General features: G+C 39.7%; 2 protein-coding genes across 6 annotated transcripts in view; one reads left to right on the top strand and one right to left on the bottom strand.

Moving 5' to 3' along the window:
- The window catches only part of DYNC2I1 (dynein 2 intermediate chain 1), a 34,160-nt gene extending 25,589 nt beyond the window's left edge, over nt 1-8,571 (bottom strand). Inside the window, exon 1 of one of the 2 annotated variants that reach the window (XM_061349416.1) lies at nt 8,305-8,571. In XM_061349416.1, coding sequence (XP_061205400.1) covers nt 8,305-8,391 — 87 coding nt within the window. In that variant the 5' untranslated portion in view covers nt 8,392-8,571. Of the gene's footprint in view, nt 1-858; nt 1,028-8,304 lie in introns of those variants that run through there. The other variant, XM_061349426.1, reaches the window with a different exon arrangement.
- Nucleotides 7,353-22,987, top strand: part of ESYT2 (extended synaptotagmin 2) — a 74,722-nt gene continuing 59,087 nt past the window's right edge. Inside the window, exon 1 of one of the 4 annotated variants that reach the window (XM_061349440.1) lies at nt 7,353-8,062. In XM_061349440.1, coding sequence (XP_061205424.1) covers nt 7,706-8,062 — 357 coding nt within the window. In that variant the 5' untranslated portion in view covers nt 7,353-7,705. The remainder of the gene's footprint in view (nt 8,063-22,987) is intronic. The other 3 variants (XM_061349449.1, XM_061349455.1, XM_061349463.1) reach the window with 3 other exon arrangements.

The raw sequence follows: 22,987 nt of genomic DNA, 5'->3' as shown, positions 1-22,987 counted from the left end.
ATCTAAAAGATTAACTTTCCATCACAATTCACTAACGAGGTTATTGATGTACTGCAACTACTGAAATATCTCAATTAAAGTTTTTAATACTACTACTTCCCAGACACACTATTTCCTACTCCATTTCCTATTCAGCATGACCACAAACTAATTACCGGTAAAATCCAGATTCACACCACCACAATAAAAGTGATTCGATACTAATGCTTTTCCAAGTGAATATGTACCACAACCATTGATGCCAGCATGCCCATGCGATTTTGCTTCATTTTGAAGCTCTCCAAACCTTTGATAATTTAATACCACCATGCAAAAGCTATGTAGTTTCCTAAAGAACTAAGCCCCATCAACTAGCTGTTACAGGCATATCAATTATTAAATATAATTTACAATCTGAAACATTAAGAGGTTTGGATATTTTCATAAACAGCCTATCTCCTGCAGAAAAATCTGTGGCTGATATGGACTCATCCTTCTGCTAGAGGAGTAAGGACTCCCTTACTACCACTACTTGGGACAGAATTTCATCGGCGAGCTGACAAGACTCGAGGTGCCCAAGGAGTAGCCATGGCGGTTGCTTCTCAGGACTAGCAGCTTCACGCCCTTACCCCACAGACGCCCGGACTTATGCAACACCAGGCGACACGCGTGGCGGCGGCGAGGCGCGGCCGGGTGCGGGGATGGCTTTCTCTAGCGCCAATGCACTTAAGGCGTAACGGGCCGGGAGCAGGGAAAGAGGCCTAGGAGCACAAGCCGTGCCGTGCCGCCTCCTCAGAGCTCTCCTAGAAAGGGGAAGAGGGAGCGAACAGGGCGAGACGAAAGTCCCATTTGCAGAAGTCGGGCCGGGTGGCTCCTCACCTTGTCACCCTCCATTGGCGGGGGTGGGGAACGGGCGGGCGCCGCGTCCCGCCGCCACCGTCCGCCTCAGAGCGGGCAGGAAACCGCCGTAGCCGCGTCCGGCCCTGCTTAGCAACAGCAGGCAAGGGTGAAACAGCCGAGCACCCGAGCGATGGATGAGCGCTGGGGCCGCCGCATGGCATTGTGGGAAGGGAGAGGGTATCCGGAGGGTATGGGGCGAGGGATTCATGGCGTAGTTTGCTTCTCTGCGGTAGGATAGCGTGTGGTGATCCCCAGCCTTTTCTGAGTGAGAAGCGGCAGACTGGGTTGCCTGCAGGAAGGTTCTCCTCCCCGAGGCGGTGCCTTGCTGGGTTTCCTCAGGTGGAGGGGGCTTGGGGAGAGCTCGGACCAGGCGAGCACTGTTCTGTGAGGTGGGGACGGGGCACACACCCAGACAGGCTTTAGCGCACCTTCTTCCTCCTGTTCGTTACTGGCCTTTTGTGGTAGGTATACCATTAAACCATTCCTAATTGTAGTTGGCTTATTTCTAGAAGAGGTATGCACGATTACTGAGGGGAAGGGGGAATCTTAAGGGTGATATGCTTATCTTAATCTGCAGCTCACCAAGATTTCAGATAGAGGCAGGTATGAAGCATACCTGTAGAAACAAAGGTGGTGTTAATACTCACACAGCAACAAATAGCAGAGCCGTTTTCCGCAGCAGAGAGCAAGTGGCAGCTTACCAAGCACACGTGAAACAAACTACGGAAGCAATGATTGCATGCAGGAAAGGTGTGTGCTGTTTTCACAGCAGGTATTTACAGCCCATTAACGTGCAATTTAAAAGAGCGGGTGAAAGTTTCTCCAGGCATTTCTGACTTTGTTGCCTATTTTTTCTTTTTAGGAGTAAAAAAAAAAACCCCAAAATATCAACCAGGAAAAAAAAAGTATTACTGTTAATATGAGTTACTAATGTAGAACACTGGCTACTGAGGGGGGGAAGCAAAGGAGGTATTTTTGCATTTGAGAAACATCCCAGCTGTCGAGCAATAGAAGTGTGTCATGCTGACTTAAAACAGATAAATTGTAACCCCTTGGCCTTAAATAGTTGACAAATACATACAAAGCTTTGATACAGTTGCCTCTTACTCATGTTTCCAGAATAAATTAAAAATGCTGTAAAAGTTTTTTCACTGTCTGAACTATGAAATATTTTTCTTTATCATGTACCAGAAAAGCAAAGGCAAACTGAGCAAGCAGTTGAGGGGTGAGGGTGGAGGGGGAACAGACAACCCTTCGTATTAAAAAACCCAACCCAAGAAACCACCATTAACTGTATGTGTGACTTTTAAAGGTCCAGAGAAGTGACTGCCTCATCCTTGGCAGTGTTTAGTGCCAGGATGGGCAAGGCTTTGATCAACCTGGTCTACTGGAAGGTGTCCTTGCCTATGGCAGGGGGGTTAGAAATAGATGATCTTTACGGTCCCTTCCAACCCGAATCATTCTGTGATTTTAAATTACATACACTAAATATAAGCATCTATGGATATTAAACTACTTAGACATATTCTTATGAATTACTTAGCTGTCTTTAGCAAAACTTAGAAACTCAAGGAAGTAGGCATCTGCTTAGGAAGGGATACAGAAATGGTGTCCTTCTACAGGCTGCAGGAAAAATCCCTAGCTTCAAGTACTCTGATTTAATTTTGGTTTTTAACAACAATGTGGCAAATACATGTAACTAAAACTACCAAATGTGACAGTGATACCAAAGACTGGACTGAAGAAAAAGCTTTTTGTCAAGTTCTGGTCCTACCATCTACTCTGTAGTATATGCATATGTATTTTTTACATCCCCCCACCCCAATCAGGTTTTGCTGCTGATAGCTTTTTTCTTACTCCTATCAGCGTACACTGGTCAGGCAGCAAGAGAAAAATTACAGGTGCGGGAAGGCACCACTAGAGGGTTTAGAAAGAACTTTTCATACCTTAAAGCAGGGGTGGAACTGAACTGCTGCATTAGAACACAAGCTGGAATAACACATTTGGAATACTGGAATATTTGTGCAAGTGTTTCCACTATGTATTAAAGTAAACTACAGTTCCTCCCTATTGCCAGTGCAGGCAATAAAATGGCATGTATCCATTGTACTGCTAAACAGCATAAAAGGATGCCCTAGCTTCTCTTGGAAAGAATACATTGTAAACAAAGTTTTTGGTAGCCCTGAGAATTTTAAGACAACTCTAGCTTCTATGTGCTTTTCTCTTGTCTGGCTTGGTATACATATCTTCTTGATTAGCATGGTTATCTGAAAAGCAGGGATATAAAATAATTTTCCTTTTTACATTCTGTAGTAATAAAATATTTTTTGTCTTTGGATGTTTCTTGAATCCTGTAAAGCAATATTGCATTTTTCTTCACCTCTGTATGGAATCACACACCACAGCATTACACACAAAATTACTGTAAATATCAACCCTCATAGGGACCATATGGCAACCCTCCACTATGCTTAAAAATTATGACTCATAAATATATAAAAAATTTGAATTTTTTGTTATTAATATTGAGGAAGAGACTTGTTAGAACATAGGCTTTGTAGCTATATTTTTTTTCTGGGTTTCAACCCATTTCTGCTGAGGCCGTATGAAGACAAGAAGAAAACTCAATATGGATGGAGGTGCGTAAATGACCTCTTGCAAAGTGTTTGAAATACTTACGTTAGTCAGTTCCCCAGGTTCATAGATGGAAACAGCAAAAATGCAGATCTCTGAAGTAAACTTTGTGCCTTTAGTTTTGAACTCGAACTTGTAAGAATCCCATGGGGGGAGGGGAGAAGGAGAAGACTGATTATTGCGAAATGTACTAAGAAACACATTTTAGTGGAAAGTATATTTTTCTTCAGAAACAATAAATACTTGAGGAACCTATTATTAGAATAGTTTATGCATTCAGTGAAACTGAAGCCAGATTGGGTGATACTCGGAATCAGACCTCTATGGTTTTGTTTCAAACGGAAGCTCTGTATGCTGAACAGGTATGGTAGAGTGTTCTGATTCTTCTTTGTGCTATATATTGGATAATTTGAAGTAGAAAATATTTGTACTATATTCCAGATAATCTGGAGCAAGTTGAGACAGCTGGCTAAATAAAACACAGAAGTAATGACTATTCCATCATGAGAATTTACTAGGATGAAACTTCATGTAAAATGTGTTTACATTAATAATTCCCAATTTTTTTAGGAAACACCCAACTCCTGCGTAAACATTCTCATATTTCTATTCAGTAAAGACTTCTGTGCAATGGTTAAAAATAGAGAAGCATCAGACTGTAATAATGTTGTTGGGTGAAATAATGTATAATATGAAATATTGTTCTTCAGGAAGATTAACTATTACTAAAATGGCCAAGAAGCAACAATTAAAATTGCTTCCAAAACCTGTTTTCTTATCTGAAATCCAAGGAACATGGGGAAACTTAGATTTTCTTTTTCACCATATAAACAATTTTGTCAATTTTTCTCATCATCAAAACCCCAGGTGTATTAAAAAGATATTTTTGGAAGTTACTCTGAAGAAAAGTGCCAATACTTACTGGAAAAAAAGGCATCTGATGTAATGCAAAGTAAAGATGAACAAAAGACAATACTGCTTTGATTCCAGTAGAAGCTATTGAGTTTGAAAAAGGCAAAAAAGGCAATTCAGTAAAAAGGACAAACAAACACATATGGCTAAGAATGGGTATAAAGGACTACTGCAAGCAAAAGGTGTTAATTAATACTTTAAGAAAGCTACAGGCCTACAAAGCAGGATATGAAAATAAATATTATCTAAATGAGATAAATATAATCAGCTCTGTAGCTGATACAATTCACTATAAGACACTTAAGGAAAAGCCAGAGTAATCTCTGTGCTGTATCTTCAGAAGTTCTTGACACACTGAAGACTGCTATCACAAGTATTAAACAATAGAATCAGGAAATATGTAAATTAACAATTCCAAGCAAATTATTAAACAATTTATCAGCACCAAAAAGCAGAAACAGATAACTTATGTTTAGCTAGAACATTTTATGAAAAATTCTGTAATAGAGTAATGACCCTTATGTGTTCTCTAGCAGCAGAGTTTATGTCTTGATTTTAACAAGACTGTTCTGTCCCTGTTATAACAATGGGTGTGCTAGTTACATTCCACACAGCTCCTTCATCAAAATCCGGTGTGGGGCCAAGTCAGTTACCTGCAGAACCTCTACGAGGTCAGTGGTTACCTCTTTATCAGAACTTTCTATTGGTTACAGATAAATGCTGTCAAATTAATGCTACAAGAACTTGCTTCTGTTTTCCTACTTGATTGGCACAGTACCATCCACCTGTAGTTGTGATTATTCAGACTTCCCTATCGGCTACTGAATTACTCTGCCCAGGATCAGTGCTGGGCTGCCAGGCCTACAATTATGTGCTTGTCATCCTAAATGCTACTCCAAGATTTTTATTCTGATGTGCTTCTCCAGTGTATTAATACTGATTGTACAGGGTACTCTACAAATCCTATATCCAGCTCATTTGCAGAATACACACTGAGACATATAGGAGAGCAGAATGAGATGCAGCATATGGTAAAGTGTTAGTTGGCAAATGCCATATTAATCACTTCTTTTTCTCTTGTTTTGATTTTCTATTTTGGTTTGTGATACAGTTGTATTCTGCTTTAGATACTTGTGAAGCCAGATAGGGGAGTAATGGGAAGCAATGGAGTCTAAAACTGAGAACAAAGGGCTTGAAAAATGAGAAAATATTAATAGTACTGGTTGTAATGGCGGGAGCCAACATGCAATATGGCCATTTGTATTACTGAAACTCAAGTTTCAGATGTTCAGGTGTTACTGAAACATGGGAGTGAGGAGTTCACGTCAGTCTGTATAAGTAAACTAAGTAATTGGAAGAGGAATACAATAAATACAAAAAATCATCCATGTTTACTGTAATTTGATATCGTGTGCATCTAAAGGGGTCATGTAGTCATACTTGATACCCCAAATTTGAGGTAACAAGCTTTTATGTGGTCTTTTGATGCCTGTTAGTCCCCTCTCTTACAGCTGGTAGGTGTTTCTGGTTCACTAGAAGACCCAAAGTAATGAAATTGTCCTGTCAAGGCTTGGATTACCATCTAGTTATAAATCACTGATTTTGTTACTCTTTTTGTATCTTGTGGCCATTTGGCATTTTCATCCTGACCTAATTCTACAAGGTGGAAAACACAAAGTCAGTGGTAGGAAGGAGCAAAGAAGAGCAACATCAATCTGTGTTTTTTGCTTAGAATCATGTCTGATTGCAGGCAGGGAGGGAATGTAGAAAGATGATAAATCAGAATAAATCAGAAGATGATAAATCAGAACAGCACACTCAGTTGTCAAGCTACAGATTCTTTTTCCAATTATGCTGCACAGCACCGAGCAAACAAATTTTGTGCTATTGCTTTTCTGACTTCTCATTTCTCTGGATAAATGAGATGGGGTTGCATTCACTCTGTAAACAAGTGAAGCTCATGCAGCTTTCCCATTCGTCCATTTGTATATGCTTTCAGAACTTTTCAGACTATTGGCTAAATTCATTCTCTTGTTTTCCCTGCCTGCAAATACTTGCCTCATAGTCTAGAATTCTGTGAAAATTGGCAGGTGAAGAGAGGAGAAAGGAACCTTCTTCCCACCAAGTGAAAAGTTAGCTAGTTACAGCCAAAAGGAAAAAAAACAACCAACCCCCAACCTGTAAATGCTGGGTTTAATCAGCAAGTGTGTACCAGCAAACTGATGAGTACACAGCTAAGGACAAGCAACAGATGCCCCTTAGCAAACTGATGGTTACATTAAAGGTAAAGGATGTGGAAACCAGGTGTTTCTGTGTGAAAGGGGAATAGAGTATCAGTTTTTATAGTTCCACAGACCACGGTTTGTGTAAGACGGTGGGTGCCACCCTGGGTACTCCCGTGCATTAAGGTGACAGAGGAGGCAGCTATACCTGAGGATGTGAGAGCAAAGCTTCAGGAAACACCTGTTGTAACTACTCCTTCCTCTGGGACATTGACCAGTTGGACCTTTAACAATATCCCTTAACCGGAAACAAAAGAAAACTACTGAAGGGTGTAACGGGTAGCCTTTCAACCGCTTGCAGAACCAAAGAAAAGGGGCAGTTGGTGCAGTTTGCCTCTGGGGATGCACATCCTAGCATGTTCCCGCTCCCCAGCAAGCCAGTTCTGCTTCGTGCCAGCCTCAAGAGCTTGTTTCCTTGACCCCCGGAGTCGCACTCCCTCGTCCCTGCGATGGTGAGTGGCTGCTGCTGGCGGCTAGACTGGCTGCCCCCAGGTGAAGCTAGGCTCGAGGCGAAGGAGGGTCCCAGCGGCATCGAAGCGAGCTTGGCGAAAGGCGGCGACGGTCTCCTGCTGGCCCGGATCCCGCCGTGCGGGGCAAACCCGCGCTTCCCAGGACAGGCCTGCAAGGGGAAGATGAGAGAACCACAGCGGCCCGGGCCGGCCTGGGGGTGGCGGCAAAGCGGTGAGGGCGGTCGTGTGGTGCGGGGGTCGCCAATGGCGGTGGCTGGAAACGGGGCACCTCCCCGCGATGGCGCAGACCCCCACCTCATCTCCCTACAGAACCCTCCCTGCGGCTAGGGCAGCGGCGGCTTGGGCCGGGCAGCCCCGGACCCGGAAGCGCGCGGCGGTTGGTGTCGGTGAGCGGGGACGGGCGCAGGATGCGAGGCGCCGCCGCCGCCCTGCCCCCCTGCCCGCTCGCAGCCAGCGCCCGAGGAGGAGGAGGAGCGGCAGCGGCAGCGGGAGGAGCGGCAGAAGAGTAGGAACCGTCGCTGCGATAGCATGAGTGGGGCCGCGGGAAAACAGTCCCCCGGCGACGGGTCTGCCACGGATCCCGCCGCTGCGGACAAGGCGGCGGCTGGGGACTCGGTGCCGGAGCCGCCGCCGCCGCTGCTGAGCGTGGATGTGACGGGTTTAGTGTCGCAGTTTGCGAGGAGCTTCGTGCTGATCTTCCCCGTGTACGTGCTGGGCTACCTGGGGCTGAGCTTCAGCTGGGTGCTCATCGCCCTGTGCGGGCTGTTCTGGATCCGCAGGCACCGCGGCGGCAAGACCTCCCGCCTGGGCCGGGCTCTCGCCTTCCTGGAGGACGAGGAGGAGGCGGTGCGGCTCAGCGTCTCCTCCGCCGATCTGCCTGCCTGGGTGAGTGGCCAACACCCTCCGGCGCTTCCGAGGGAGCACCCACGCCCAGCGGGCAGCGCTACGGCCGGGCGGGCTGGGGCCTGTCATCTCCCCGGGACCTGCATGACTTTCCACCCCGGGGCGGCCCTCTCCTGCCCGGGCTGAGGGGAAGAGACTCGCTACAGGCCGGAGCCCCAGAGCCAGCCTGGTGGGAAGGAGGGGGCGAGGAGCCGGCATCTCCCGCGCCCTTAGGGTATTCGTACCGGTTTGCGAGCCTCTTTGGGGACTTGGCATCCAGCGGCGGGATCGGCGTTACCGGACGCGGGCAGGCGGAGGGACCCTCTTTTCATCGGGGTGGCCTGTCCCTGCCGCCCGCCCGTCTCGGCCCCGTGGTCCGCTAGCAGCTGAGGCAGCGCGGCCGCCGTGTGGTGACATCCCCGCGGCGCTGAATTTGCTGTGGCCGGGGGTTCCCGCGCAGCAACGAACTTTACCTCAGAGTTTGGGTTTTTTTTGCCCTCCGATGCCAGTGAATGCACACGTCTTGGACGTGGCGCGGTCTCTAAGGCACACAGATCTAGCGACTCGGGCAGGACCTCTTAGAGAAAGTTGAGATCGGAGCGGACAAAATCAGTATCTTAATGGTTGTAGAGTTTTCAGTAAAGCGTTACTTAATAGGGAGTGACATAAAAACGAAGTGGTGTTTCTGGCAGGTTTCGGGGTTGTGGTGTGAGCACCGAGGAAAAGGGACTGTGGTGGTCTTATTTTGTGCTGTGGTAGGTTTTAAAAGGCTTTCTTAGAAAGTGGCATCTTCCCTTGAAAGTTTCAGGCTTTCTAATATGATTATTTTTAGTCAGTGTTGAATACTTTGGAGGTTTAAAAGTTACAGCTGACAGCCAAACACACATCCGTACTAGTGCTCATTCATACGAATGTCCTGTGCTGCCCTGGTGATCTGCGCAGAGCTTGATGCTCCGTTCATCTCTATACCTGAAGTCTTGAGGGTTTCTGCTAAACCTTCTGACTGATTTCTGTTTTGAATACTCGGTGCTCCTCAGTAATAGCCATCCACATCTCTGCTATGTACTCTTTGCATCGACTGCATCGATCAGTGTTCCAATAAGTATCAAAGTAACTATTTTCATGTGATCAAATTGCTGTACCTGATGTGAGCTGTCCTAGCTCTACTGAGAAAGTTATAGGAGTTCCAGATGTCTAGAGAGAATATGGTGTGTTTGTGTGAGATGAGAGTCTCTTTTACCTTTGTTTCTTTGTGTCTTTTATCCAAGTTCTTGTTGAAAATCATGGTAAAAATTAGGACAGTATCTAAGAGAGATGAAGTGGTTTTGCTGCTTGAAGCTGAGACGCGAGTCTTAAATAATCTGGGTAATAGCTCTTACATTAGCTCTCTGTTGGTTTGGTTTTTTTTTTGTTTGTTTGTTTGGTTTTGTTTTTTTTTTTAAACCTGTAATCATATAATGGAAGTATTCTTATATGAGGCATTTAAAATTAATTAACTGAAGCTAGATTTGTTGTGGACGGTTGTATATAGTAACTATCTGCTGGTAACTAAGCAGTAGATATTCAAGATTAGTGCTGTACGTAAATTTTATTTTAGGTCACAGTTTGTTATGTTTGATAGAATGGCAATTAATTCCTGTGTGGAGTTGTTCAAATAATGAAGGGTTTAGAAAGGGGCCTCTTAACTGAAGTTAGAGGCAAGAAAATCATAGAGAGGAATGAGTGCTGGCTCAAACACCTGCATATCCTATGACATTATGAGAAAGCAGCTGGTTAATATGCAGGGTTTCCTCAGAAGCTTCTGATACAGCAGTTGGGAGATGTACTGCAAGTCACTGTTGGCTTTTTTGTGGTTTTGTTTCCCTCTTTAGTTCTTAAATTTTACAGGTCTTGCTTCTTTTTTTTCTACTGATGTATATGCAGTATTCTGGAGGTACCATGCTTCCAAATAACTGTAGCTTCCAGGTGAAATGCAATCTGGGAGACAGAAGTCTCCTAAGAATTGAAGGCCTGCTTAAATAAAAAGTGATCTTCAGTGTCTGCTGTCATAGTCATTTAGCTTTGTATGAGTCTTTTTGCTTCCTCTGTAATGTGTCTTGGGAAACTGTTACTCTCCTTCTGCTTTATGTGTGTTGTCTTGGAGATTCGTGGATTTTAGTCATATTTCAGACAGGAGCTGCTGGATGATATATGGAGCCTAATATCTGTTTAATAGGTGTCAAGTTTATCTGTCTTGATGTGAACTCCAAAGTGGAGTATGTTCCCTTGGACTCTCATCAGGGAAATTTTAATTACTTGAGTAGGACAGTGCTGTGTTTTAAACATGGGAAATGTTTTACTCTCCTGGAACTGAAACTGAGATGTAATAAACCACTTTTCAACAGAAATTACGTAACATCCCAAATATTTATCTGACATGGTATCTTTCTGGGCTCTTGAATGGAAAAGAACCTTGGCTGTGTATGCAAGATGTGATTTAATGCACCACTACTCCCCTCTCTGGGATTGATTGCTGCTTTAGCAGTACATGTTAAGTATTCAGTAATACTGCATTGTGTTATTTGTTTTTAAGAAAGTGGTTATTGCAGGAGTTTTTTTTTTTTTTCCTGGTGATATGCACAGTTATGATTTAAAAGTGATACTCTTGTGCTATCACACTAGAGTTCATAATGTTATTAGTTTTGTAAATTAGACTGAATTATTCTATAAGCAGATGTTGATACAATAGGAATGTTCTGTACTGTGGATGTAAAATGCATTAATTCAACATGAATACAGGTTATGTTATTTAAAATGTCAACACTGAATTATTTAAAAGAAATATACATGTGCTAAAAAATACTGCATTTACTTGCTTAATAAGATCTGTCCTCACACACTTGCTAACATGTAGTTATAGCTTTGTCATGTGTTTGGAAGATGTCACTGATTTATATGGAGTAGGAGGGAGCAGAAGTGGGTGCTTTTCCAAGTCATTTAAAACTAAGCAGCAGAATTTACAATCAGAAAGGACTAGAGATCAAAATAGTCTTTAAGTAAATGTGACATTTCCCCTTTCTTAGCAACATTTATATACACTAGATGTATTTTGTACTGAAATGAATGTAACTAAAAAGCATATATAAGGAAAGTGACAATTTAAGTATCACTACTTAGAGGATAGAAGGTAGAAAACCAGGACTCCCAATTTCTAAAGGACAGGTATCACGTTGCGTTTTATTTTTAAAAGTAATGGTATTTTGTAATGTAAGTGGTATAATGAATTTAAGAACTTTTTTCTTTCTCAGAGCAATTAAAAAGTTAATCTAATTTTGCAGTTGTAGGGGGTCTTGATTGCTTTATCTGACTTTTACAGCATGACAGCATCTTGTGTTTGACATCTTTTTGGATAGGTGAAACCTAGACTCCTGTTCTCTTCAACATAGAGATTAAAAGTCATGCTGATTTTTTTTTCCCCACCAGATATTATAAATTTGGCCTGCTGCCAGAAGCTATATCTGTGTGCAGCCTGTCAGCAATCATCAGGATACCAAAATAGGAATGGATCTTAGAAATTTTAAATAATTGATTCTGAAAAAACATTTAGACAATTTTCTTTGTATCCCTAACTCTGGATTATACAGCAACTGAAATACTGTACATCTTTGTGGTAAAAAGTAATGCTGTGTTAGTACATTAATTACGAGTCTGTTGTAGCATTTTGGGTCTTACAGACTTGAGTTTCTGCTGTAGTTTGGAGTGACTTTCAAGGTTTTGGTTTTGTTGTTTAGTTTTCTCATCTACTTAAGGTAAAAGGAAAAACCTGCATAAATGTAATTAGGTGTCTAGTGACCTTTTTAATTAAACTGATTCACAGTCCTATTGTAAAGAAATTTTTAGATTGGTAGATCTTGGGAATCTGCGTGAAATTCTTGCAGACTGTGAGTATTGTGAATTACCATTGAACTGCTATACCACTTCTACACTTATAGGGGGGAGAGAATGTCAGCATGTACCCTTTTTAATAGCTGCTGATGTATAGCTACAATAATCAATAAAATAATTATCCACCTATGTTATGTTGAGTGTGTTTGCAAAGGTGATGTTGAGTAAAAGAAGACTTCAGTGGTAGTTGCATACTTCTTAGTTGAACGTTGTGTCAAATATTGAACAAGCTGCTAGTTTTTAGGGGTAGAGGATCCCTTCTGAGTAAAAGCAGACATCAGACTGTGTGTCTGAAAATGGAAATTGGTTTATAACTATGAAATTATTTGTCTTTAGTCTCATGTGTTAGAATAAAATATGCATGCATACTTGTTTGTGGGTTTTTGTTGGTTTTTGTTGTTGTTTTTTTTTTTTTTTTCTGTGAGCTTCTTGTCAAATACCCCACTTATATGGTTAGAGCAACAAAGTCTTTGTTTTTTACTGGGAAGGCTGACCCAGTGTTTGTGGAAGAAAAAAGGTTAGGTGGCTCTAACTGCAGAGTCATGTCCTCTACTGAATGACATCTGCAGAGAAGGTTAATCATGTAGAATCAAGCTTGCTAACTGGATCTTGGATTGATCCAGGGCAGGAATTTCCAAAGAGTCCTTGCTGTTGGTGTTTAATATATATCCAGTAAACATGATAAACAGGTGAGCTTCTGTAATACATTACGTGATTTTAATTGCCATAGAACAGTCAGATCATCTTCTGAACCTCTAATTACGCCTTTGGTTTATGCTCTTACTGCTCTGGCTGTAGGAATTGTACGTGGAGTCTTGTATTAAAATATGAGAAGGAAGTCTGTGAGGCATTGTGACACAGTCTTCTGATCTTTTCTTCAAAAGTTAGTTGAGCATGTTAGATTGAATTTACCAAGGAGTCATTTATAAGAAAAATCACTTCCATGTATGGCTACTAAAAGCTAAGCTGGATCTAATAATTTTATTTGGTTAGTACTGCAGATGGCCGTATACTTTAGGCTGCCAGCCTGCTTCTGGAAAGTATAAAGGGGCGTGAGTTAGGAAAGGGTAAGAACTTTTGAATACTTGACAGCTGAAGCCTATGGCCGCCTTCTGTCTTTCGTTTTTTTTAAAACTGCCTTCTGTTCTAGGTGCCTCCTAGTGTATGTATACATACATATGTGTATTGTGGGTTGTGTGTGTGTGTTTTTATGTGATTAGGCTTTCTTTTTTAAGGAAGAAGTTTAAATTTTGTTCAGTATTACTACTTGTATCATAGAATACCACTGGATGTCCTGGCACTCTGTTCAGATGAATCTTAAAAGATTCGCTAGGGAATCCACCAGTTCCCTGGGGAGATTATTCCAATGGCTCATCATTTTCTTTGTGAAAAATTTTCCTGTGTCCAAACAGAATTTCCCCAGGAGTAACTTGTACCCATTACCCCTCCCCTTTTCCATGTGACTTTTTGTAAAAAGGGAGTCTCCATCTTTTTCATAGCTGCTATTAAAATATCAGAGAATGGCACTAAGGTCTTCCCTAAGTCTTTTCTAAAGGCCAAACAAACCAAGTTCTCTCAGCCATTCCTCATATGGCAAGCTTCTCAGTCCTTTGATCATCTCTGTGACCCTTGTCTGGGCCCTCTCCAGCTTGTCCACATCTCTCTTGTATAGTGGGGACCAAAACTGAACACAGTATTCCAGGTGTGGCCTGACAAGAGACGAGTGGAGTGGGATGATGACATCTTTATCTCTGCTGTTGATGCTCAAGCGACTTTCTAAGAGTATCCCATAGTTAGACATGTGAATTACGGGTTTACAAATGGAGAACCAGCAGAAAAGGCATCTATGTTGCTCAATTGATCATATCTTCCTGTTTGTTAAAGTTTTTACATTTTGTGTGTTAAAGCTGTGCTGAGATGATGTCTGTCACATAACACATTTTCTCATGTAACAATGTGGTAAGCATCACTATGTGATTCATATGTAAAGATCCTTTTCCACAATATTTATGGTAGAAAGCCATTTGATGAACAGATGTTTATGAATGCAATATCAAACTACTAAAGAAAAATATTAGCCTGAAAGTATTAATATGCTTCTTGAGTTGGCTTTTAGGTACTACAGGCCTTCTATATATATATGTATAATATATTCTTTTTTTCATATTACAAATTGATATTACATAACAGTTATTAGGACTATGCAAATACATTCTTGAAATGTGCTGTTTAAGCAACTAAGGAAGTTGTGTACAAGCCTTTTAGTGTTGTGGTGGTGTTTTTTTTTATTTATGTATTTTGGCTTTGCTTTTTTTTAAATTATTGTTTATTTTTTATTTTCATTTTGGTGTTCTAGTGTTGCTTCCATGCCCAAATAATTTTACATATAAGAGCTGGCACTGCTTTTGTCACATTTGAAAACATGGGGGTCAGGAAGATCTTGTCAGTAAAGGCTGGGGATTTTTGTGTTTTTTTTTGAAGAAAAAGTCTAGAGTAGCAGTCAACCTTTTCTTCATCTTCTGTAAGATTCTTCCTACTTTAAATTACTACTGTTTTTTGAGATTGTTGGCACATCACGGAGTGTAGCTGGATATGGATTCAAATATTTTTATTTTTTTTATTTGTTGCATGAGAGCCCACTGGGAAATAGGAAGATGAATCAGGATTATTGTCAAAACACTTTCATTGTAGTTTATTGTGATGAAAGCTTGTTCTAGAAGTTTTAAGTATTCGAAACAATTCTTTGGTGTTCTGTTCTCCTTTTGTAAAATGAAAGAGGCAGCATTTTGTTTCTTGTAGGATAAAAATGTTTAACTTAATTTGATCTATGTTGCAGTTTCTCATTTATCAGATCATCATTAATTATAGCACTGAAAAGGTTCTCTAATTGCTGAAGCTGCCTTTAGCATAAATTTTTTCTAGCTTTGCAACAATTTTGTGCTGCTCACGGTATGCCTGTACTGAATCTGGGGTGTGGGTTTGTGAGAGATGTTTGTAAAAAAAAAAATAATTAAATTCTTATCTTTGGCTAGTGTTTGTGAACACTTAATGAAAATAAAGGAGGTACAGAGATGGAGTATTCAAAGTAGAATTTACTGTGAATAGGAACAGTGGAGAAACTATTTTGATAAGAGAGGAGGAGAGGAGAGTGGTCTCATTTTAAACAGCCATTTGAAGTAAGTAAATTATGAAAACTATTTAGTAGGGTTTGTCATTTTATCACTTGTTTAACTTTTGGATCATATGGTACTTTGGTATTTTTGGGTAAGTTTTGTTTTATTTGAATGAGAAGAGTTCTGTGAAGTTTAGAAATAAATTGGTTGGATGAGGAATGAGAGGGAAGACTCAAATCATGAGTTTGCTGAAAGTGATCATGTGTGAAATGTGGAAGCCAGTTGCCAGCTTGATGTGTTTGACAGAGTCTGTAGTTGTCAAAGGTGGCATGAACTGACCCAGGACTCTTTTTCAGTCCCATCTGCCATGCGCTAAATGCTTTTCTTATTTTGCAGCAAAAGAGAGCATCTGGACAACACTTGCGTTTCTTAGATAGTCTTAACACCTTTCTTGAGAAAGCCTCAACTTCTCACTGAATGAGACTACAGTTCTGTTGGGGCAAGCAGGAAAAGATGAGAGTGTAATTAAAGATGTCTGTGCTTTTTGAAAATGAAGAGCCAACTTAAATTTGTTTTCTTTCTGGCACTTGCAACCTTCTCTGTGTTTTGATTTCACAGATTTTGTTCCTTTTTATTATGTTTTTAATGTAAGTTTCATGACTTTCCTAGCTGGCAGTAATGGATTGTTGTCAGGTGTGGGAAGTGAGGTTATACAAACTTGCTGCATCAGCTAATGGAATAACTAGTTGCGCTAGAATTAGTCCAGGTTAAACTTGGTTTATAAGGAAGTTTCACTACAAATATGAGGTTCTGAGAATCTGAATCCTTTCCTGATTTTGGGAGCATGTGCTAAATAATGCTGTGGAGCTTGGGAGCTGTGCTAAGTCCATTCCACTTAACCTCAGCTTCTCAGGATACTTTGGTTTGATCCCTTATTCCTTAACATAGTTCTGTACGGCCTGTCTTCATGTCAGAGCAAGTGAGGAGCTGTGTCACATCTCTGATCCCATTGATACAATGCCTGGGAGAGGGAGGAAGAAAAGTACACCTCAACTTTCTTGAACCATATCCCCAACCTACTTCTAGTTTTGTTTTTGTTTTTGTTTTTTTATTTCCAATAGCATCTATCAACCTTCATGTACCAGTCTTAAGAGTGGTCAAGTTCTCTTTTTCTTTGTGGTTTAAGTAGTGTAGCCTTTTTTATTTTTTTATTTTTTTATTTTTAATTTTTTTTAGTTGCTTTGGTTTTGTTACCTCTATGTGCTTCCTGTGATACTGTTAAAAGTTAGAGAACTGAGAATTTTAAAGCTTCTGTGTACTAACGGTGTAGGCTTTTCTCTGCATTCAAATATGCTTATTGCAGAGAGAATCAGGGTTTGTAGAGACTGATTCTGCAGTTTCAAAACACAGTAAATTTGCATTCCTGAAAAAAAAAGATGTTCTGCATCCAGTTGCATTTTCTTACTGCCTTCTTATGCCAGCATTAGAATTTACTTGGCCACCCAATTGTAAGCTTTTTGCTAGCTTTAGTGTTTGGCTGGAACAGTTCCTGGAATAGTTTACTGTGCAGCCACACAAGTGCTAGTGCCTACAATAAGGAGGTAATTGAAGCCTATGGTCAGGTTTAAAGTGAAATGGAACAATAGCTTGCATGAAGAGGACCTTCTTAGAATGAAGTGGCTAATAAAGCTGCTGAGGATTCTTTGTGGGCAAGCAAAGTTAGAACTTGAACAGTTTATAACATCAAGCTGCACACCTAATTTGCAACATTTCAACAGACCTGTTAACATACTAATCATCAGGCATATAGACTCTTGGTATTTAGATCCAAGCTCTGTATCTCAGAGCATGGTTGGATCACATGAGCTCCAGAGGTCCTTTCCAACCTGAATTAGTCTCATTTTTTGTTGTGTTTTAAGCTGTTGTTTAACTTGGCTTTCAGTCTCCAGTTGTGGCTTACAAATGGTAGGAAACCTTTTCTGCATGAAATAACCAGTGTTTACTTAACTGTTAAGTGTAACTAGGGAAAAAAATAGAGATGGCTATCTCTAGAGAGGTATTTTCTGGGAAGTAGTGAGGCTTTTTAAGTCATTCAGATGCTTGTCAGCTAAATACTATTAAAATTCTGTGCAGCAAATCGCTAAAACATAGTTTTTCAAATGGAACTCCTGTTATATAAATAATCTTTAGAAGACAAGTGTACCCGTGTAATGAGTCATTGCACAAAGTTTTGTCTGCTACACCCTGATGTAACTACAAAATTCTCCTTAGGAGTTGAAAATCTGAAACAGGGCTAACAGTTTTCAGCTGAAGCAGTCTAGAATTAAGTAGCATGAAGTTGTTATTAGAAATATGAAGCTAGTTTTACTTGGCTGAAAATAACTGTCATATGACAGTCAAGCATTACATTGTCATTTGGCTGTCCTTATCATATACCAGCATGGGTCAAGTTTACATTAGCTCAACTGGAAGCACTTTCACTTAAGAGATTTATATTTGTGATGTAAATTGCATACATTTTTGTGTCTGTTTTATTGAATACTTTGAGAGAGTCTGTTGCAGACTCTAGCACTGTTGTTTTCGCAACCTTTGTTTGCATTCCTTCGGTTAGATACTGGCTCACATGAATTATCCAAATAGTTTCCTTTGGGAAAAATTTTGAAAGATGTAACGGCAAGTACTAAATAAAATGTATTGACAATACACTGTCCTGTAGTCCATCACTGTCTACCTGAAAAGGAAGGTGGGGAGAAAGTGGGTGAATCTTTAAAAATGCAGTGTCTTCCTGTTTCATTTTTAAAAGTAACCACAAGATATGTTGAAGAATGAAGGTAGCTATAAAACTGAATTGTTCCAATTTGAATTAATTGTGCAGCATTATAATCCACACTTCTGCTCTTAAAGTTTGTGACTGTTCAATTTTTAAAATAGCTTAGTACAAAAATGGGGATGAAAACAGTGCGGGGGTGGAACTGAAATGCAACTTAACAGATCAGGAAGCTCATAGGTTGTGTTATATTTAAGCATGATTACTTTGTAATACGTGGTTCTTAATGCCTTTTTTCAGATCTTCATAGCTTGATATAAAAAAATATGCCTGTGATTTCTCAGATGCCTTTCTTCACATAGCGTATTCTGTAGACTTAATTTAATCAGACTTGAAAAACTAGTGAATATGTTTACAACTTTATATCCAAAAACTTGGCAAGAACTTTTGTGGCATTCTCCTGCAGGAAAGAGTATTACAAGACGTGCTCTGAGCTGTAAGTTTTTATGCAGGTTTATAGAGCAAACTCTCAGGACTTGTTCGTAGTCAGCAAGCTTTATCCATCTGCATGTTTCATGCACACTGTTAATGTAAGGATTCTATGATGCTTCAAATGAGGAAATGTCTGTTCTTAATTTGTTAATGTTTCCTAATATGCTGAGCTTGCTGGTCCAGAACTTTGAAAAATTGTAATTTGTTTTGAGGCTAGTCTTTTCCCTCCTCCCCAGTCTATTGATTCATCTTGTTAATTGTTGAAGTAGAATGCTAAATTCTCTTGTCTGTGTGCATAGGAAGTTGTCTTAGGCTAGTAATCCAGTTTATGATGCAGGCTGAATTTATATTTTAAAATGCTGTGTTCCTCACCCAATGACTTTTTCCTAAAATACTTGAACTAGAAAATGAACGCTTTTCCACCCGCCCACCCTCTGCCAGTTAAATGTCAAATAGCAGCCAGGAAATGATAAGAGAATGTTTTATGGGGGGGAACAAAAAAAGCAGTGTTCAGTCATTTGACTTGCATGTGGTATAAGAATATGTGATTGATATAGTAGCTTTAATTGTGGTAATTTCTTCTTCTCTATTTGTTCATGATTGTCTTTATTTTGATTTATGTTTAATGGAAAATATTCGGGCTTTTGGAAGTGGGGTTTGTTTTGTTTTTTTTTTTTTTTTTGTTTTATTTTTAGGATGTGTTAGGTACGAGTACTGTGTTGATGTGAATGTGCCTAAACTGTCTATGTTCCTTTGATAAAAAAAGTATTCTTATATCTGTCTTGTTCATATAAGTCTTTCTAATTAATTTTCTACTAATGTTGGCTGTGTATAAAGCTTTTTAAAAAGTTGCATATAATATGTGCTTTTGTTGTTTTCAAGTCTTAACATATATGTATGGTAACAAAACATTTTCCAACAACTGTTTTTCTCAGTTCCTTTGTGTTTTGATGTTTCTTTCCCCTTGTGTCCTGTCTTTCCTTAGTTCTCTACAATGAGTAACAAAAATGCTACTGATATGTTCACTTTGTTACTTTGATTTACAAAACCCAGCCAACCAAAGAAACAAACCCAAACCAAACCAAAAAACCAAACAAACAGTTAAAAAAATGCAACAAACAGAAAAAGAAAAAACCAAAACAAACCAAACAAAACCCAATGAAATCTGGGGCTTTTTTTCCATTAAAGTTGGAGTAATTCATTACACATAGAACCATAGTAACAGCCTGAAAATAGATTTGGTTTGGAAATTACATTTTTTTCTTTTTAAATGAATCGATTTCTTATATAAGAATACAAACTTTACTAAATAAGAGATGAAGAACTACAAAAGTGTTCTTTTAAAACAGTAATTCAAGGTTAGGTTATTTGCTTCTAGCACGCACATGCTATTCTTGGTGTACCCACTTCCTTTATACTGATTTGTTTTTCTGGCACAGCTAGGGAGGAAGCCTGGTATACTAGTAACACCATACCAATACTTCTGACAAAGCTGTGAGTGGAAGTACAAGTGTGTATACTTGAAATTAGGTTTTGGGTTGTTTTTCTTTTCACTAGTGCATAAACCTCTGTTAGGTTTGGAGAGAGGGGTCTGCACGGTGTTCTGGGTATTACACAGGAGCATTAAGCAATTGTAGTTGGCTGTTCTTGTTTGGGAATAAGTGTAGAGAGAACCATTAGAGCCTAATGGCCAACTTTTTTTTTTTATTTTTATTTTAAGACATTTACCTGCAAAGTGGATACTGGAAAAACTCCATGGAATATGAGGTGACAGTCTGTGGTGGTTTTGGCTGAAGAAATCCAAACCTTCATCTTCGCTTAGTTGAGTTTGGAATTTGGGAAATAGAATATTTGCAGGTATTTTGTAAAACACTTTTTAGGGTAAGAAGTGGAGGCGTTTGTGCTTGAAGTGAAACAGTTGAAGGGATGGAAGCGGTTGTAGCATTTATTTACAGTTGCTTTAAAATGTTTATCCTTGACTGTGATAACATTGTTTCACATTTGTGTCCTCCAGGGGCAAGCTGGAAAACTAGAATATCATTTAAGTGTCAGTTTATTGAGAAGCAATAGAAATGTATTGACTTGCCAGAGAGAGGAGATTAGTTCATCAGGATTCCTCAAATTAATGGGGTTTAAGCTCCGACAAACCACTTTGGAATTTCCTCTACTGTAAAGTTCTAATTCTTGATTCCAATGTAACACATAGGCTTCTGATTTAGATATAACCTGTAAAAACTCAGGTCGTTTGCTTTCTTGCTTGAGACTTGCAGTGCCTGGGGGAATGGTTTTACTTTTTGTCAACCCGTGTCATCTTGAAGGTTTTCGTTTGTTCTAGTTTATTCATCCCACACTCAGAAGTGATGAACTCCAGCTCTGCTTTCTGCTGCTGTGATTGTTTGCATTGCCAGGCACATGGAAATAACATTCCTGTCTGTCATACTCCAGCAAAGAGCACAATGTATAAGTAAAGTTGTTACTTGTGATCTCCCACTAAATGAAATGGACGAAGCCTCTGATTTGGAGCAGCTCAGATCAGTCAACGGCATGGGATTTGAGAGGTCATTATTTTAACAGAAAGTAACTATATGAGCTCATAAGGGTAAAAGAGAGCATTGAGACATTGAAATAGGTATCTCAATGACTGTTTTTCCAAGATAGATTTGATTTTGATTACAGATGTTTCCATAGGCAAGTAGATCTTCAACTGTTTAGTTAAAAGCCTCCAATTTATTTAGGTAAAAAAGTCTGTTGTAGATGACTGTTAAGCTTGCTGACTGATATCCTGAGAATTTTCCAAATAACTTGAGCAGTCAGGACTGTATCTGATGCAGCAAATCACATATAGCAACAGGAATGGTGGGTTGGATTTCAACATCACTTTGATGTTGAAAAGAAAGAAAAGACTTTTTTCTTTTCCTCAGAGGCTAGTTTTACATGGAAAAGTCTTTATCAAATTCTTGAAAATACTTTTCAGCTGAAATGATATAGTTGCAAATTAACTTCTATTTATGCAGATCTCTGAAAATAACTGTGGCATTTTACTCGGGTTTGATTTCATTTTAACTGTCATCCCTGCATTCTTCTAAACTCAAGCTGTGTCTTTTGCAAGAAAGTTATTACATGTGATTAAGAGCTGCATACAGATTTTAGACTGCTGAAAATATCTGGTAGATGTACTGGGCTGGGATTCAGCCCTAAACCAATACAGCCAACAGTACAAGCCATAAAAAAAAAATCTGTTGCCAATTAGCACACACAGTGAAGTTTGCTGCAGCAAACTGAAATGTAGATTGATTCCACTGGACTTGGGCACCTCATTTCAGAGATGTAAGTCTCTTTCTACTGCCTGTCTTTAGTCAGTGGGAATGGATGAACTGCATTTTTTGCAGGAGCTCCCTTTTCTCTGTATAATAAGAACCTAGAGTAATGAGGTCATAACTTCACTGCTACTTTTTAAATGCTTAAATTTAGCAAGGAATAATGTGGTCCACAGCTGTAAGACTTTTAATACATCTAGTAAATATTATGTTGTAGAACATCTAGAAAAATTATTAGCACTGTGCAACAGCATTTGTTGTGAAATCTGCTGAGTATTCAGGAGCTAACAGTTACTTGGCTGCCTGTATTACTCCCTTCATGTTCACAGATATTAACCTCTCCTTCAGGAGAAGTGCAGGCTAAGGAAGGTTCTGCTTAGGAGCAATAAAATGGCATAGTTATTCTGGCATTGCCATGGGCAAGATTTCTTTAAACCTGAAAACATTTTAGGGAACTGATCAACTAGATGATGCATTATTTGCAATTCAGGCAGTTGTCTTATAGTTGACAGAAATTTCTTTTCACTTGTCAAATTAATATTCAGTTTGGTTTTGAGCACAATGTGTTTGGTTTCCACTTAGAGCTAGAATTTTATGAACCTAAATTCAGTCATAAGTCTGAATTCATTGGAAATTTTCTTTATGATCAGTACAGTCATCTCCAGAGGACTCCCTCTGATCATAGGAGAAATGTTTCAAGATGTCAGATGTATCTTTCCAGAGGCCCTTATTTCTCTCTATTAATGATAAAACAGGTCTAAGGTCACTTGATTATTCTTCAGAATTTTGAAGATCAGAGAAGAATAATTCAGCAATTGCAATTGCCTACTCCTCACCAGTGTTTGAATCTTTAAAATTCAAAACCTTTGAAATTGCTGTGAAGCCATATATAGGTAGAAAGGGTTGCCAAGATATAAAAAGTCTTCCTGTTGTTGTAAACTGCAACCAGGATCTGATGGGTATGATTTGATTAGCTCTGTTCCAGCAATACACTGCAAATATCCGAATTGGGACAGTAGGTGTTGATTAAAAATGTAGAAATGGTGAGCTTAAGTATCAGTTACAAGCAACTCAGCCTTTAAAGTCTCTATTGTGTGCTTAATGTTATGATTCAGTTCTGAGCAGTATGCTTATAAAATGACTTACTACTGCTGTCAGTAATTAAAATAGTATTGATTTCTGATGGGTATGTTTACTGCTAAATTGGGAAGTGGAAGAACATTGCTGTTTGTAATGGTTGAGTTTGGGGTAAAGCATATTCAAGATATCCCCACATGCTTGGGTTATCTTCAGCACTGATGATAATCAGTAATCT

Source organism: Neopsephotus bourkii, unplaced genomic scaffold, assembly GCF_033783945.1.
Source record: "Neopsephotus bourkii isolate Nb327-2 ecotype Australia unplaced genomic scaffold, CSIRO-AGI_Nbou_v1 NB_53, whole genome shotgun sequence".
Taxonomy (NCBI): Eukaryota; Metazoa; Chordata; class Aves; order Psittaciformes; family Psittacidae; genus Neopsephotus; species Neopsephotus bourkii.
Note: the sequence above shows the minus strand (reverse complement) of the source record. Positions and strands in the feature narration are given on the sequence as shown.